The sequence below is a fragment of the Rhinoraja longicauda genome, chromosome 23 (assembly GCF_053455715.1).
Source record: "Rhinoraja longicauda isolate Sanriku21f chromosome 23, sRhiLon1.1, whole genome shotgun sequence".
NCBI lineage: Eukaryota > Metazoa > Chordata > Chondrichthyes > Rajiformes > Arhynchobatidae > Rhinoraja > Rhinoraja longicauda.
The window spans coordinates 21,261,694-21,278,758 of NC_135975.1; the positions used below are offsets into that span (position 1 = coordinate 21,261,694).

The following is a 17,065-nucleotide window of genomic DNA, read 5'->3' on the forward strand; positions in this document are numbered from 1 at the left end:
GTGTGGTACCTCAGCTGCACGGAGGCAGAAAGGAAAGCTCAACAGCGGGTAGTCCATAGAGCTCAGAGGGCCATCGGAACACAGCTACCAGACTTGGAGGGCATCTACAACACACGATGCCTCAGAAAAGCCACCAGCATCCACAAAGACTCTTCACACCCCTGCAACAGTCTGTTCGAACTCCTTCCATCGGGCAGACGATACAAGGCCTTCTACGCCCGCACCTCCAGACTCAGGAACAGCTTCATCCCCAGGGCCATAGCTGCTATGAACCGGTCCTGCTGAGCCGGATGGCCACAACGCATAGATCAACTTGCACTTTACCCTGTCTAAAAACTGTTACAATTGTTTCGTTTCTTGTGTTGCTGTTAATTACTTAAATTATTGCATCGTATGGGAGGCGCATTCCCAATCTCGTTGTACCCCTGGGTACAATGACAATAAAGATATATTGTATTGTATTGTATCTGTCCACAAGACCTTTTTCCAGAACTGTGGTTGCTCTTTTAAGTACTTCTTGGCAAACTGTAACCCGGCCATCCTATTTTTGCGGCTAACCAGTGGTTTGCATCTTTCAGCGTGGCCTCTGTATTTCTGTTCCTGAAGTCTTCTGCGGACAGTGGTCATTGACAAATCCACACCTGACTCCTGAAGAGTGTTTCTGATCTGTCGGACAGGTGTTTGAGGATTTTTCTTTATTATAGAAAGAATTCTTCTGTCATCACCTGTGGAGGTCTTCCTTGGCCTGCCAGTCCTTTTGCGATTTGTAAGCTCACCAGTGCTCTTTCTTCTTAATGATGTTCCAAACAGTTAATTTTGGTAAGCCTAAGGTTTGGCTGATGTCTCTAATAGTTTTTTTCTTGTTTTTCAGACTCGTACTGAATGGCTTCTTTGACTTTCATTGGCACAACTTTGGTCCTCATATTGATAAACAGCAATAAAAGTTTCCAAAGGTGGTGGAAAGACTGGAGGAAAGACTAGGTGCTGAGAGTTCTCTTATACCTGCATTAAGGAGGCAATTAAACACACCTGAGCAATTACAAATGCCTGTGAAACCATGTGTCCCAAACATTATGGTGCCCTGAAATGGGGGGTCTATGTATAAACACTGCTGTAATTTCTACATGGTGAAACCAAAATGTATAAAAATGGCCTTTATTAAAATCTGACAATGTGCACTTAAACGACGTGATTTTTTTTCTATTACAAATCTCAATTTGTGGAGTACAGAGGCAAATAAATAAATGATTGGTCTTTGTCCCAAACATCATGGAGGGCACTGTAGCAGTCTATACATGGTTTTGACCCATTCTAACTATCCCACGGATTTTATTGATCTCATTTCAATTCTCAGATCTCCCTTGCCAGGTAGAAGTCGTTCTTGAAAGAAAACACTGTTTCAATTAGTTGTGGGCTTGAAATTGATCCACTAAACAGATTAAACCATAACCCCAGTAACTCAAATGCTGAATGTATGAAAAAAAATCTTTGCTGTCAATTTCTTCCAAGGAAACAAATTAAAGATTAAAATGACATTCAACAGCAATTTCCAAAAGAATCAGGAGCAGGTGCAGACTCTTAAGCCCATTGAGCCTGCTTAGCCATTCAACAGGTACATGGCTGATCTTCCACCTCAAGTCATTTTCTTGCCTATATCCTGCGCTTTCTTTAATTTCTAGAAATCTATTGATCCGAATGCCATCAATTGTGTTTCCATATCTCTCCAGATCATATTATCTAAGTGTTTTGATATTACATCTTTTATTATAGACTCTCAACAACTCCCAACTTAATGAGCAGAGTCATGCATTCCCTCAATCTGAGGGAACTATTCCAAGCCTCATCGCATTTGAAGTTCGGGATTAATATCTTCCAAATTGAAAATAGTAACAACAGTAAACTTAAAATTGTGAATTAACAAAAGGAAATACGTGATCAGCCAAATCTCTCAAATTTAAATAAGTGGTGGTTAGACTAACTCATAATTCATTTAACTGAAGAAATAAGAACCAAATGCACCTCAGTGTCTATTACTTGGCACAGCAAATATATACAGTGCATTCAGAAAGTATTCAGACCCCTTCTCTTTTTCCACATTTTGCTACATTACAGCCATACTTGAAAATGGATTACATTCATTTTTTAAAAATCATCAATCTACACACAATACCCCTTAATAAAAAAGCAAAAACAGGTGTTTAGAAATTTTTGCAAAGTAATTAAAAAGAAATAACTGAAATATCACATTTACATAAGTATTTGTACTTTACTCAGTACTTTGTTGAGGCGCCTTTGGCAGTGATTACAGCCTCAAGTCTTCTTGGGTATGATGCTACAAGCTTAGCACACCTGTATTTGGGTAATTTCTCCCATTTCTCCCATTCTTCTCTGCAGATCCTCTGAGGAGTGTCTTCCGTCTGGCCACACTACCCTAAAGGCCTGATTGGTGGAATGCTGCAGATATAGTTGTCCTTCTGAAAGGATTTCCCATCTTCACAAAGGAACTCTGGAGCTCTGTCATAGTGACCATCGGGTTCTTGGTCACCTCCCTGACCAAGGCCCTTCTCCCCCGATTGCTCAGTTTGGCCGGGCGGCCAGCTCTAAGAAGAGTCCTGGTGGTTCCAAAGTTCTTCCATTTAAGAATGACGACCACTGTGTTCTTCGGAACCTACAATGCTGCAGATATTGTTTTATACCCTTCCCCAGATCTGTGTCTCGACACAATCCTGTCTCGCAGGTCTACGGACAATTCCTTCGTCTCCATGGCTTGGTTTTTGCTCTGACATGCACTGTCAACTGTGGGACCTTATATAGACAGACTTGTGCCTTTCCAAATCATGTCCAATCAATTTAATGTACCACTGGTGGACTCCAATCAAGTTGTAGAAACATCTCAAGGATAATCAATGGAAACAGGATGAACATCTCAATTTTGAGTGTCATCGCAAAGGATTTGAATGCTTATGTAAATGTGATATTTCAGTTATTTCTTTTAAATTACTTTGCAAAAATTTCTAAACACCTGCTTTCACTTTTTTATTATGGGGTATTGTGTGTAGATTGATGATTTAAAAAATGAATTTAATCCACTTTAAAATAAGGCTGTAACGTAGCAAAATGTGGAAAAGGTGAAGGGGTCTGAATACTTTCTGAATGCACTGTATTTATACATATCCCCTGGCACACTCTCAACAATACTACTGCCTTTCTGCACTGGAGTTGAGGATAGGTAACAAAACATCCTCCATGATAATTATCATACTGGTGCCTGCAAGGATGTGTTCTCAGTCCTTTACTTCCTGTACACTCATGACTGTGGCCAAATTCTGCTCCTCCTGGAGGGCTCAGGTTAGTCCAGGGTTCAATAAATTCACATGTTTAAAAGTTATAAAAGTAACAGATGAGCCAAGAGAAGATCAGACATAGACACGGTTACGGAGACGGAAGCCCTTACAAAGAAGCAGAGGCAATGGAAGATGTGTCATGATCACATCAACACCAAAACTGCAATTTTTGCCAAAGACAGAAAATACTGGTTTTAGTCTTAAATTTTTATTTGGGGGAAATTTCTTCTCATCAAGAACCCTGTGCCTTGGGATCAAAGATAACTCGCTTTTGCTCCATTTTGGGAGATTGAGGTGATTAACGAGATTAACGCGAGCACAAAGACTCTTGGGGCAGGAGGTGGCCGAAGGGTAGGAGGTTTGAGGTGGTGTTCATCTTTGTGATGCCTACACAGGGCCACTGCATCGTCCCAAAGCATGGCCTCAATGGAATTCAAAAAATATCCTCCATCATAGTGCCAGAAGAAGTTGGGAGGCAGCTTGAAACTATTCCTTTAGGGAAAGGAAAACCTATTGTCAATGGAAAACAAATGCATATTTTTCACTAATTAATGTAACATACTGACTTTCCTTTAAATTCAATTATCTTAAAAAGATTCCACTTACTTGGAAGTTTCTCCACTTTCTCTTGCACAGAATATCTTATTAAAGGATAATAAGCACATAGGTAAAAGCCTCTGTCTGATATCAGCCACGTAAACAAAATTATGGTGCAATTGCAACATTTAAAACACACTTGTACAGCTACATTCATAAGAAAGGTTTTTCGAGGGATGTGGGCGAGGCACTGGCAAGCTCAGTTAGACAACTTGGTTGGAATGGACGAGTTGGGCTACAACTCCTTGACTCTTATCTAATATTCAGAAGATAGATTTGATACTGAATGTGGTAAAATAATTCTCTCTTCAGGGTACTAGTCAGAAAGCATTATCATGTTTTCCCATTTATTCCATTTTATTTGCAGCCAGCAATGGTCGTATTAATGTATTGGCAGAACATTTATGTGCACAAGGGATCACTTACTTTTTGGAAAACCCTAATTTTGTAACTTTTCTCACAGGGGACGACACAAAGACATCAATCATAATCAAGGTACCCAGCTCTTAAACAACACAACCAAAACTAAATAAAAGCTGTAGCAAATAAAAATTATATCACATTTATTTACCTATAACGAGACCGAGAATTCTGTATGGAAAGAAGCAAGATGCAATAAAGAGAAGCCACAAGCCCATGTACAACTTCTGTGTAATTTCTGGATGCACCCACATAAATAAGCTGTAAGAATAAGAAAAGAGATTACAATAGGCAGCACAAGCTCTTAGCAAATTGTTCTGGTTAGTACAGAGAACAATTGAAAAACTTACTTCTTAATTTTTTCTAGTACATCTGCCATCTTGCCAAAAAGATTCTGTAATTTAAATTTCAAAAGCTGAATCCACTTTAAATGGTTTAAAGATACAAGTCAGACTACTATACATTGGAACATGATCTTTATAAATGTACATATTTACTTAGGATTGGAGAGTTCAACACTATTTATTTTGTATAGCTAACTGAATATTACCTAATTAAATAACATGTAATTTTATTATATTCACTTCAAAGTAGGGCATACATTTGGAATTCTAAAATAATTACCAGAAAATCACCTAATAAATTCAACTTTAGAACTACAAAACTTATTTTTATCTTCCATACAATCACAACAAATATTATTATTTTTTAAGTTCTAGAAGCAAAACAAATACATTTCAATACCAACTCATAACTTCCATAACATTAAAAAAAGACTTGTTTTCTTCACAACTGTCAAAAGATCAGCAAATTTGTGTCAGAGTAAGCCAGACTTAATTGTGTGCCATTTATTTCTTAATTTACTTATTACTTCTGTTATATTTGCAAGGAACTATATCTTGTTTCTAACATGTTTTAGAATTACTCAATACAGTTCAACAATTTTTTTCCTCCCAAACCATAATGACAGCTCTCTTAAATTTAACATTAAACCTATTGTTCTATCCTGGACACTCCCCTCAAAATGCATGGAACAATCTTCAGTATTGCCAACAAAGCTAATCTCATTTCATAAAATTACATAAACTAGCTTTGAGAATTTTTAGCTCAGTTGAATAACAATGATCTCCACCAAAGTTTATCTCCATTGTATCTTACAATTTGTGGAAAATGATAATGTCCCGACAACAGACATTGGCAGAAAATTAATTTTCTTAGGACACAATGACTCGGCTTCATTGATCTGAAATCTGAGCTCAAAACATTGGCATAATAAGGAACAGAAATTATTGATTTCTGATGATTCTGTGTAAAGAGACCCAGAAGAAAGCATAGGTACCAGAATGGGAAAAGTGATTTTCAATCCGATAATTCTGTAGAACATACACGAGGGAGTGAATTAAGCCACGTTGAGTTTACTGTCATATGAATAAGTACAGTGGATTACAGGTACAATGAAAATCTTGCTTGCAACATCATCACAGGCATATGAATTCCGAAAAATCCACAAAGATATAACATATACATAAATTGCACATAACACAGATCTGGATGATACACAACCACATGGTGGCTGTGCACTGATTACCTTTCTGAACTAGCAACCCAGAGACGGGAGTTTTAGGTATAGAATCTAAAAACAAAGCAAGTGCTTCAGGAGAGGAAATCTGCCTTCCTTACTTGGATGAACCTACAAGAATAACCTGAAGATTACCCTCCAAGACTCACACGATCCTGACTGGGAAATGCATCCCCGTTCCTTCAATCTTGCCAAGTCAAAATCCTGAAACTTCCTTCCTTGTGGATATACCCACACCTCAAATGGTTCAAGACAGCAGCTCACTGCCACCTCCACAAGGACAATTAAATATTAGCTCAGCCTGTGAAGCTCACAATCCGAATGAACGGTAAAATGCGACTCAAGGCCTAGAGTAATGTGATTGAATCTTTAAAACAAAAGCAATCGATAATCTGGGAGAACAGTTACATTCGCAGGATCAAGATCTGATTGTTGACTTCAAGAAAGGGAAAGCTTCAAAATCCCCATTCTAGTTTCAGATATAGTTACTGATGTTATGTAGCCAAAAAAAAAAATCCAATTTGTCCACAGCAGGATCCCACAAGAAAAGCATTGAGGCAAATTACCAGTTAATTGTTATGGGGATGCTAAATGAAATAGTAAATACTGGCAAAGATGGCAATGCTTGGTTCTTCTTGAAATACAGTTAGATCTCTTGCATTAACTAGGTTAAAGCGCGTTAAAATCAACCAATTTTACAATTGCCACATGATTCTTTCAACATTGCACGAACTGATGGCTTTTGGACCAGAGCAAGTACAATTAATCAAGCAGACACTCTGTAAATTCTCAAAACAATTACAATGATAAATTAAAATCAGAAAATAACATTTATTTTAATAGCTCAACTACCACATTATTTTTTTTGTTGGTTTTTATGTACAAATGCCTTTAAGCTACCTGTGCTTTTTGTGCTACATCGAGCACCAGTTGGAATTTTTCAGATACAGTGAGATCTTCTTTGGAAGGCTCCTGCAAAGAACAAATACTTTATTCAGTTCCTAGAATTCTCAAATAAAAACTCACAGCAAAACACCGAGTAATGAACACTGCCGAGTATGACAGAGTAATTCAGTGCTTATTTGCTCAATATTTAAGACATAAACAATCCAAAGTCCTCTCCCCCAACACTCCCTTATTCTTTAAAAGGACATTCATAAGAATGCTGGTTATAATAAAAAATTAGAATATCTTTTATATAAACATTTTGAATGAACAATGAAGGGTAAAGGACAAGATTAAAAGTTTCATCTATTACAAAAGTGGTGTTGGGGATGTTCATGTGAAATGTTCTGTTGATGAAAGTTAATTTAATTTATTTTAATTCACTCATTCTGTGAACTCTGAATGTACAATCTTGTGGTTATGAATAATTTTGCCAGATTTATGCAGAAACCAAAACTACATTCGTAAAAGTGAATCAAAATAATTTATTTAATGGCTTTCAATCATTCCTTCCATGAAACAAATAACTTTGGACAATAAAGATTTGGATTGCCCCATATATAACAAATTGGAAAGACATTGTTTGAAAACAGTAAAAAAAAAATCAAATTAGACCTTGGGGGAAAAAAAAACTGCAGATGCTGGTTTAAATCGAAGGTAGCCACAAAATGCTGGAGTAACTCAGCGGGTCAGGCAGCATCTCAGGAGAGTAGGAATGGGTGACGTTTGGGGTCTCGACCCGAAACTTCACCCATTCCTTCTCTCCTGAGATGCTGCCTGACCCGCTGAGTTACTCCAGCATTTTGTGTTTACCTTCAAATTAGACCTTAATTGATCCACATATATACTAGAGGCTCCAACAGTCATATATTAGTTTATAATTGTAATAAATGACAAAACTACCACAGAATCTGACACTTCGGGCACGATGCTCCATTGAATCCTCCAACCCCTGCAAAAATTCCAAAAAAGTACACAGTTACCACAGATATGGAAACAAAATCCATAGGACTGAGATATTGAAATATGGAATATCAGGATAAGCCAAGGATGATAACAAATTCCTCCTCTCTCCTAGAGATAAATGTCAAATCCTGACAATATTACTACCAACCCTGCCGCCAAACACACACGCACGCACTTCCTTCGCCCAAATTAACGTAAAAAAACAATAGCTTGTAAGAAAATATTTGATCCATAAAACTGCAAGTTACAGTAGCTCCTGTGGAATTTTTTTAAAACACAGAAGTTTTATTATAGTTACTTATGTTGTAGACTGCACTTCATTTGGTTGCCTGCACGATAAAAAATGCTCCTGTAAAAGTTATTAAATCTTATGGAACATAATTAAGTGGGGGGGGGGGGGGGGGCATTTGTTTAGAAGGATATCTTTGCAAAAGGTTGACAGTTTAATTGTTCAGCGAGGTGAAATGTTTATTAACTCTGGCTTTTCTCACCAGTATTGTGAACAGTATTATCAAAACTGTTTTATCTTTCCCCAGCTTCCTCAGATGTACTTGGCTTTTTCGAGCCAGTTGTTGCATTTAGATTTCTGTGGGGCTGGTCACGAATGTTAATAAAATTTTCCAATGGAAGAAAACACTGAAGTAGCATTACATTTTATTAATTTTAGACAGCAGTGGAAAGAAAGTAATGGAAATGTTCATACCTTGCAATGAGATAATTAAGAGACAACCTCAAAATGGCTAAAAATAAGAACATTGGAATGGCCCAGCCATGCCACACAGCATTCATGTAGATCTGAAAAACAAGAGTTTTGTGCCAAACAGTTAGATCCTTCTCCCTCCCCAAATTAGCAGAATGTTAAGCATTCATAAACTAAGTTAATATCTGCAATAAAGCCCACAAATAACGATTTACTGAGCTCACTCAAAAATATTACATTCAAAATGAATACTTTAATAAACTATTTTTCATGATTAAATTCTCAACATATTAGTATAAAGGGTTCTTCTTAAGGAGTCGTTCCCTTGGTACTTTTATACCTTAAAATTTCTATAAGAAAAATTGCATTATCATCATTGTCATAGCTTGCCTTTTACTCGAGTGAGCTGTGACCACCATACCAGCAGTCAGAGGCAGCTTAACCAGTGGGAAAATTGGCCAACGTTGAATTGGAGCCAGTCATCAATTGAAAGCCTGGGAGAACCTTGCTTCAGGAAAACTGATAGGTCTTTTTTTTTCCCCTCTGGTCTCAGAAGCAACATTGGAGTTCATATCAGTACAAAGTAATTAGATCAAGGGAGGAGACTGAAGGGAGACCTGATTAAGATGCTCAGTGGGCCACATATTTATGTGGGGCACAGATAGAGTTTTAGTAAAAAAAACTTCTCATAGCAGGTGTCTAAGCGCCTTAGTTTAAGAGGAGAGGGGTGGCTTAGAGGGAGTCTGAAGAGGTTTTTTTACTTAGAGTACATGGAATCTGCAACACAGTATACAAGTGGGTTACGGAACTACAGATTCTCATGACATTTTAGAATCTAGAAAGGTACTTGAAATGCTATTCATCCAAGTCTGGAAAATGGAATTAGTTAGATGGGTATTCAATAGTCAATGGGCCACAGGGGCAGCTTTTGTGCTGTATAACTTTTGTCAAAAGAGACCAAATTTGGAGGCTAAAAATGCCACACACTCAACCTTTGGTTTATGAAATGTATCAAGAGGGATTGCAAAGATACCATATTCTAAGACCTCACATAGCTATCTTTGAATTAATCCCTTGAACATAACCCTCTGGTATTCATTACATAATAAAGGAAATTCCCTATTTGGAAAACCATATCTCCTTTTCACAGCAGTAACCAAGTAATAACCGATTTGACCAACATGCAGAAAATGTAGTTTTAATCTCAAGCAGGAAATCATAATATATAGTACAATACATCTTATCAACAACACCACTTCCCCCTCTCTTCATTCCCTCATAGTGGTACTCATTCTGCACATCCTGAACCATTTTTATGCAAGTGACGGTAATCATTTAAATGCAGGAATTGAGACAATAGAGTTGAAAAACTTAACCACATCCCCAAAGTCATCAAACTGAGGTGGACTGCATTCTCAATGAACTACAAAATAAATTCATGCTTTCTATTTGTTTCCACAGACTGGCTGGGGTGGGGATAATACAGCTTTCTCACAGGGGTTTGCAGCAATAACCTCAAACCACTTACTTGAAGGGGAAGCCTTTCATATTCTTTCCATCAAATCTCAAAGTGCCTTGTATTCAATTAAATCCTTGACTTTTGCAATGCAGGAAACATGGCAGCTAATTTTCAAATAAGAATCTGCCACAAACAGTAACATGATGTAACATGGACTATCTTGTCACATTGGCGAAGAGACTGCACTATTCACCACAAGCAACACTTCCTCTTCAAAATAGGATCATCCATCCAAGGGACTGCAATATCTTCCTCAAAAAAACAATATTTCAGTTTGTGAAAGTTTTCTGCAAAGTCTTCGAAATGGGGCTTAAAACCAAAACCTTCAGATATTGAAGTGCAAATGCTACCAACTAAGAGACTTTTAATAGCTTAACACCATTTATCGGCCCGAAAGGCTGATCAATTCAAGGTTAAATTTAACCAAGTGCTACTGTTATAGTTCATAATATGAAAAATAATAACACTATAATAACTCAAACCACATCTCAATTTCCAATTCAAAGAATAGATGAAGACAATGCAACTGTTTTAGACAAACATTTTTAGAAATTAACATATTGATAAGTTGTCCCCTCAAATTGGAAAACTGCAAATGTACTCTCGATATTCAAGAAATGTATGAATTTGAAACTAGGTAGGTATAGGCCAGCTCACCTAACATCTGGTGCAGTGAAGTGAGCATGAATTAGAAACTTGAGCTGATTAAAAGTTCAGACATCAAACAAAATTAATATACATTTTTGGACAATACCACTCCAGTTGTAGTTAGGAGAATGTCAACTGATGTAATTCAAATGGACTTTCAGAAGGCAATTAATACAATTCCTTGGAAATGACTGTAAACTAAAATTAACATTCACTGAATTTGAGGATAATCTAAATTGGAAGGAAGGAAGTTGTGCCTCATGAGGACTTCTGTTTGAGCCTAAATTATTCAGTGGTTATTAATAAGTTAGATCATGGAATAAAAATCTATATATTATTTGCTAACAATACAAGCACTATATGTAATGTAAAAGCAAGCATAAAATTATAAGAACCTAGACACAAAATGTTGGAGTAACTCAGCGGGACAAGCAGCATCTCTGGAGAGAAGGACTGGGTGACTTTTCGGGTCGAGACCCTTCTTCAGAGACATGACCAGAGACATCACCCATTCCTTCTCTCCAGAGATGCTGCCTGTCCCGCTGAGTTGCTCCAGCCTTTTGTGTTTATCTTTGGTTTAAACCAGCATCTGCAGTTACTTCCTACACATAAATTTATAAGACCTTTGCAGATTAAACATACAAGTATGAATGAAGTTCATGGGAGAGTTAAGTGAGGGTCACCCACTTTAGACAACAAAAAATATCAAAATTTTAAATAGTAAAAAATGTAGGATGAGTGGAACTTCAACACGCGTGGGACAGATGCATGGAAAATAATCACTAATGGGACGTCAGTCTTTAGAAGGGAAGAGGGTACTACAATAACTTCTGAGGCACTGGTTTGACAATATTAGGAAAAACAGAGTTCCATAAAAAGAACTGCTGTACATGGAAACCAACACATGATTACAGAATGTAACTAGGGTACCAAGGGTCAAATCATGAGAAGGTTCTATATGAATTAGCCTTGAATACCCAAGAACATGTTAATTGACCTTTTTAGTTAAAAATGCAATGTATAGAGCAGATTAAAAAAAACAGTATTCTCAGGTGGGATGTCCAAAACAAAAGATTACACCCAGGACCCAGAACATTTAGGAGGGAATTCAGGAAAAGATTCTTCATTTAAAAAAGAATACAAAAACTGTACATAGCTCTCTGACAAAAAACTGATTAATGACAACAACTGATAATTCTAAATCACTTATCAATTTTGCAATCCAAGAAAAGTTAAGGGATATAGAGCAAAGTCTGTGTACTGTGTTAGATCACAATCTAAATTAATGGAAGAACAAGCTCAAGGAATTGAGTTGGCTATATTTATTCTGATGTTTCTCAACAGCAAACAACTAAGTTACTCAGCGAAAACAAATCTCAGCGGTGAAAATCAGAGTTTCAAGATAAAAGTATTCATCAACCTAAATTATAGAATTGACACCGACAGTAACAGCTGTATGCAATTTCTACAGATCTCAAATTGCCTGCTGTAACTACAATGAATTCTTCAGAGGTTCCACAAAAGTTATGCCAGGTCAGGACTTCCCTTGGAATCTCTGCATCACAATATCTCAAAGCAAATGCATTATTACTAAAAAAATCAGCACCATTAACTACTTACAATAAAGGCAATTACTGACGTGTATACAGAGTGCCAATTTGATAAGGCTGAAAGGTTCTTTAAGAAACTGGTAACTGGTTTGGCACCTCGTTCTGAAAGTAAATAAAAAAGTGATCCAGTAGCTTTTTAAAAAAAATAATTAGATCAATAAAATTTTCCATTTCCCTTGTGAACATTTATTGAAATAAAAAATGACTCATTGCTCAGAATCTAGAATAATCTAGTTTAAATTAGAATATTAATTTTATTAAAGTTAATTTCAATGATAACCACATGTATAATTGAATAGTGACATCCTGCAACATACAAAGGAATGAATAGCTGATTTGTAACTAACCCACAGCACAACACTTTGTGAGCTGCACATGTCACAGTGGTAGAGTTGGTGCCTTACAGTGCCATGCATCAGGATTTGATCCTGACTATGGGTGGTATCTGTACGGAGTTTGTACGTTCACCCCGTGAGCTCAAGGGTTTTCTCATGTGCTCTGCTTTCCCTCCACATTCCAAAGACATGCAGGTCTGTAGGTTAAGAAAATAAGGGTCTCGACCCGAAACGATCAGTCTGAAGAAGGGTCTCGACCCGAAACGTCACCCATTCCTTCTCTCCCGAGATGCTGCCTGACCTGCTGAGTTACTCCAGCATTTTGTGAACGGGTCTGTAGGTTAATTGGCTTCTGTAAAATTGTCCCTAGTGTATAGGATAGAACTGGTGTAAGGGTGATGTTTTGGTCAGCGCTGACTCGATGGGCCGATGGGGCCTGTCTCAGCACCGTATTTCTAAACTAAAAATTTGCGACTTGTGTGTTCTGGTTTACCAATTGCGAATATACTTCTGGAATTGGATTTAATTGCTGTTCTGTTCTTAGAATGCAAGATAGGAAATACTTGCATTGTATGGCACCACATCACATCATAACATCAAAACTGCTTTACAAATTAGGGCTTTATTGAAGTGCAACAAAACGATTAATACTCTTATTGTCCCACCTGTTTAATGCAGATGTGTGCAGAAAATGTCAACTGCTGATCAATAGCTTAATTAAGAACACATCTGATAAATGCAATATTATATAATTCTTTCAAAAAATAAATCTGCTATGCTTAATTTTGATTTTAACAAAGTTAATATGGTAGAAGGATATCACTTATAATGAAAGTCATTTCATGAGAGGAAATCCTATAAAACTGTACAAGATAAAAAATACAATGCAAGTTGAAACCACAAGGTTCATATCATAATTCCTATAATTTCAGCATACAAAAAGCTTATGTCTAACCCCAAAGAAAACAAATTTACTTACTTAATCTTCTCATATTTTCAGTTAATCTAGGGAAATACATTTTGATGAGACACCAATTAAAATCATAATTATTACATTTGGACATTTTAAAAATATTTTGGAAACACAGCTTCAGATACAAACTCAAAAGTTATGGCTTTGATGATGCAGATATTTTCACCTCCTGTGAATCAACTGTTCAGAACACTTTAATCTATGCATTGATATCTTCCCTCTTGAACTAATTTCACGTAATGCATGGAATATGTGAAAGAATGCTCCATGACTAACCAATACAGGTCTGTTTTTCTAAGTTGGTCACAACCTTTACTCTCCGAATCTTTCTACACAATTTAATTCCATCCATGGGGACTGAACAAAGCAACAAACATGAATTATTAAAAGAGCAATTTCACTATTTAATTTATGGTCCAACTGTTCCACAAAACAAACAAGTACTGCCAGTAACTTAGCATGGAGACACCAGCTGTGGATAATTGCAGATCTCTTACACATACCAGGTTACCATACTCTGCAAGAAGCAGTAACAAAAAAAAACTATTCTGCAATAATTTAGATTTATTACAAATTGCTTAATTTATATATTCCTGTGGGCATCGTCTCTTTTAGAAAAAAGATGAGTCTTCTAAAAATATTTAAAAATTGAATTAGGATATCATGATTCCATTATTTTTAATGTTCAAAATCAACAAGTACATAACAGGTAACAAACACCAAGATCTCGTGGGAAGCATAGAAAAAATATGCAAAATGTCCAAAGATTTGTTGCTCAAAAGGAGAAAAAAAAAATCTTAAACCACAAATGATGGCAGAATAGATCACTCTAATGCTCATCTGTGTAATAATTATCTTAAGCAAAACTCGCCATATTAATTTGCAACTGCATTCTATACAAGTGTACATGTCATGTTTAACCAATATTAATATTTGGATAACTGTACAATATTTGGGTGCATTGGTATTTCAACATTTATCTTTCTGGAGATTGAAAGCTTGAAAACAAACATATATATGAAGTTTTTTTTAAAGCCAGTAGAAAACTTAATTTTAAGGATTTTTTTAAAATTCAAGCCTCTTAACAGTGTTGACAGCCACCTCAGCCTGAGTGCAGCTTCACATGCTTTCAGAGTAGTCTATAGGATTTATGATCAAAACCATGTATGACTTTTGGTCAGAGCCATCTTCATTCAGGGAGTTCTCAATGCATTATCTGTTCCTGTAACAATCAGTTAAAAAAATTATGTAGATGATTGCCATAATTTAAGAAACTTATTGTTTGGGATGTCTGGATTTGTACTGACATTTACAGAAGGTAAATGCAGTGAACAAGTAAGAAATCTCAGAATTTAGTACCGAGGCAAATTGATGATCCACTCTTTACTTACAAAAACTAGAAAGTAGTCTTTATCACTTCAAACGCCTATAATGAAATATGCTGACTAAATACATGAAAGCTCTACTAACATGAGATTTTTCAATGTACCTAGACCACTAAATGAACAGGTTTCCAACCAGTAGGACAATAGAAATGACAATCAATCTTGGCAGCGATTGTAAGAATAATTGGGGCCAGGTTCAGGCTGCTAAAACGAGTTTAATTTCAGTTGGAGAGAAGTGTTGTGGGCCCCACATAACCCAGTGGAAAGCAATTAGACCATAACTACCAAATGGTTCCTCCTACCGTTTAGCGCTAAGTGGCTCTTCCGTTTCCACAGGGATCTCTTCTTGTTGGAATTGAAAATCTTCAATATACTCTGAAAACTTTTCAAAGAACCATTTTTGAATCTTGGAGTAGAATGTCCGACCACGTTTTTCTGGAAAATTTCAAAACAAGAGATAATTAGAAAGGACTAACATATCTTTTAAATGCAACAAAAGTCTTGCTGCAGTGTTAATTACTTTTGTGGATCAATTCTTGAAATCGATTATAGTTTTCTACTTTCCATTGGAACATTTTGCATCCTCAATCTATTTCAGTTTGTCACTTAAATACTTTGTACTGAAATTCGAATATTGCATCATGCATGGCAAACTTAGCTTTTCTGATTACCTTTGCACCATCCAATTTTATATTATACCTTCTATAAATGATTTTTAATCGAAGAAAAATAAAGAGATTAATGCTTTTATGTCATGTACCATTGTGTGCAGAGACAATTTTTTCCCCTGCTGATAGGTTAATGATCTAATTTAATTGGAGATATTATATTTTAACTTGCAAGGCTACAACTCTAATACTGTAGTTTAACTCTTCGAAGAGGAGGAAAGCTTCATTTCGATCAGAATTAATATAGTTTTTTGATTACCACTTTTACCTCTTTCTTTGGAAGCCCATTAAGCTTGGGGATGACTTCCTTCCACTCCACTTCTATGAAGTCAATGACGACAGAAAATGCCAACATGGCCCTACTTCAGGTAGATGAAGAAACAGGTGGAGAGTTTGATGCACTTCTTTTACCATTTACTCTGGGTTTTTTATGCTCCCGATGTAGGTTTTCAATATCAACCCGTTATTATGAGTGATCTCGGGGCAGAGATTCACACGAGTAATTTTGGACGTGACAATTATTCAAATATGGATTTGAGATATGCTTGAATTGTTTCATCTCAAAATCTCATGCCATAAAGGGTTGGGGATAGAGCACCTATTTCAGGAGACTGATGTCAGGCATGCAAGTGACATCACCTCCCCATGGGAGCCCGCTTGTTATTAGTTCCTAAACACTGGGGATGTTGTCCTAAGGGACACGCTGACATTGATACACTTATCCTGCCATGGGGATTTTGTTATCAGAAGCTAGCGAAATGCAGCTGGGGCAGACTGATTGAGAGCCTTTTTCTTTGCACATGTTAAGGGCAAGAACCATTCTTTTGTACACTTCATGGAATAAGTTGATGACACAGAGCTCAGTCTCCAACTAAACACATACACATTGACCATTTGCCAACTGCAACTCAATGACAGAGATTGAAATAACCTTGGCTTGAAACAGAGGCAATGTGGATTAAAACATTTTGCATTTATTCGGTAGATCAGCTCCATACTCCATTTCACCGAAAGCTAGTAAGAATAGTGGTGCAACATGATTAAACTGTCAAGGTAATGATGTAGCCTTGCTTGATGCCAGACTGTTATGGATTTGAAGGTTAAGATCAAAGCTTATACCGCCATGTAGTAATCGCAAGATGGAGACACATTTCAATAAGCAGTCAAATTAGAGAAGTGTGCTCCGTCGAACAACTTGTGTCACAAAATTCTTTAAGGGGGGTCAAAGAATTTTGTGACATAAGACACAACATGGTGGCGAAAGATGTCCTTCATATTTCTCTTGGAGTGGAAACTGGCGAAGGTCCAATCAGCCTCTAGTTGGATGACGAATGCTGCGATTTGAGAAGATGACTGAGGAGGAACCTAGCAATGAC

At 36.7% G+C, this 17,065-nt stretch overlaps 1 protein-coding gene across 4 annotated transcripts in view; it reads right to left on the minus strand.

Annotated features, from left to right (window-relative positions):
* The window catches only part of gramd4a (GRAM domain containing 4a), a 98,100-nt gene that overhangs the window by 25,135 nt on the left and 55,900 nt on the right, over window positions 1-17,065 (minus strand). For all 4 annotated transcript variants that reach the window (XM_078419808.1, XM_078419810.1, XM_078419809.1 and 1 more), the window contains 8 exons: window positions 15,324-15,456; window positions 13,643-13,668; window positions 12,339-12,430; window positions 8,555-8,646; window positions 7,789-7,837; window positions 6,841-6,912; window positions 4,712-4,755; window positions 4,513-4,622 (listed from right to left, as the gene is read on the minus strand). In XM_078419808.1, the coding sequence (XP_078275934.1) occupies window positions 4,513-4,622; window positions 4,712-4,755; window positions 6,841-6,912; window positions 7,789-7,837; window positions 8,555-8,646; window positions 12,339-12,430; window positions 13,643-13,668; window positions 15,324-15,456 (618 nt within the window). The remainder of the gene's footprint in view (window positions 1-4,512; window positions 4,623-4,711; window positions 4,756-6,840; window positions 6,913-7,788; window positions 7,838-8,554; window positions 8,647-12,338; window positions 12,431-13,642; window positions 13,669-15,323; window positions 15,457-17,065) is intronic.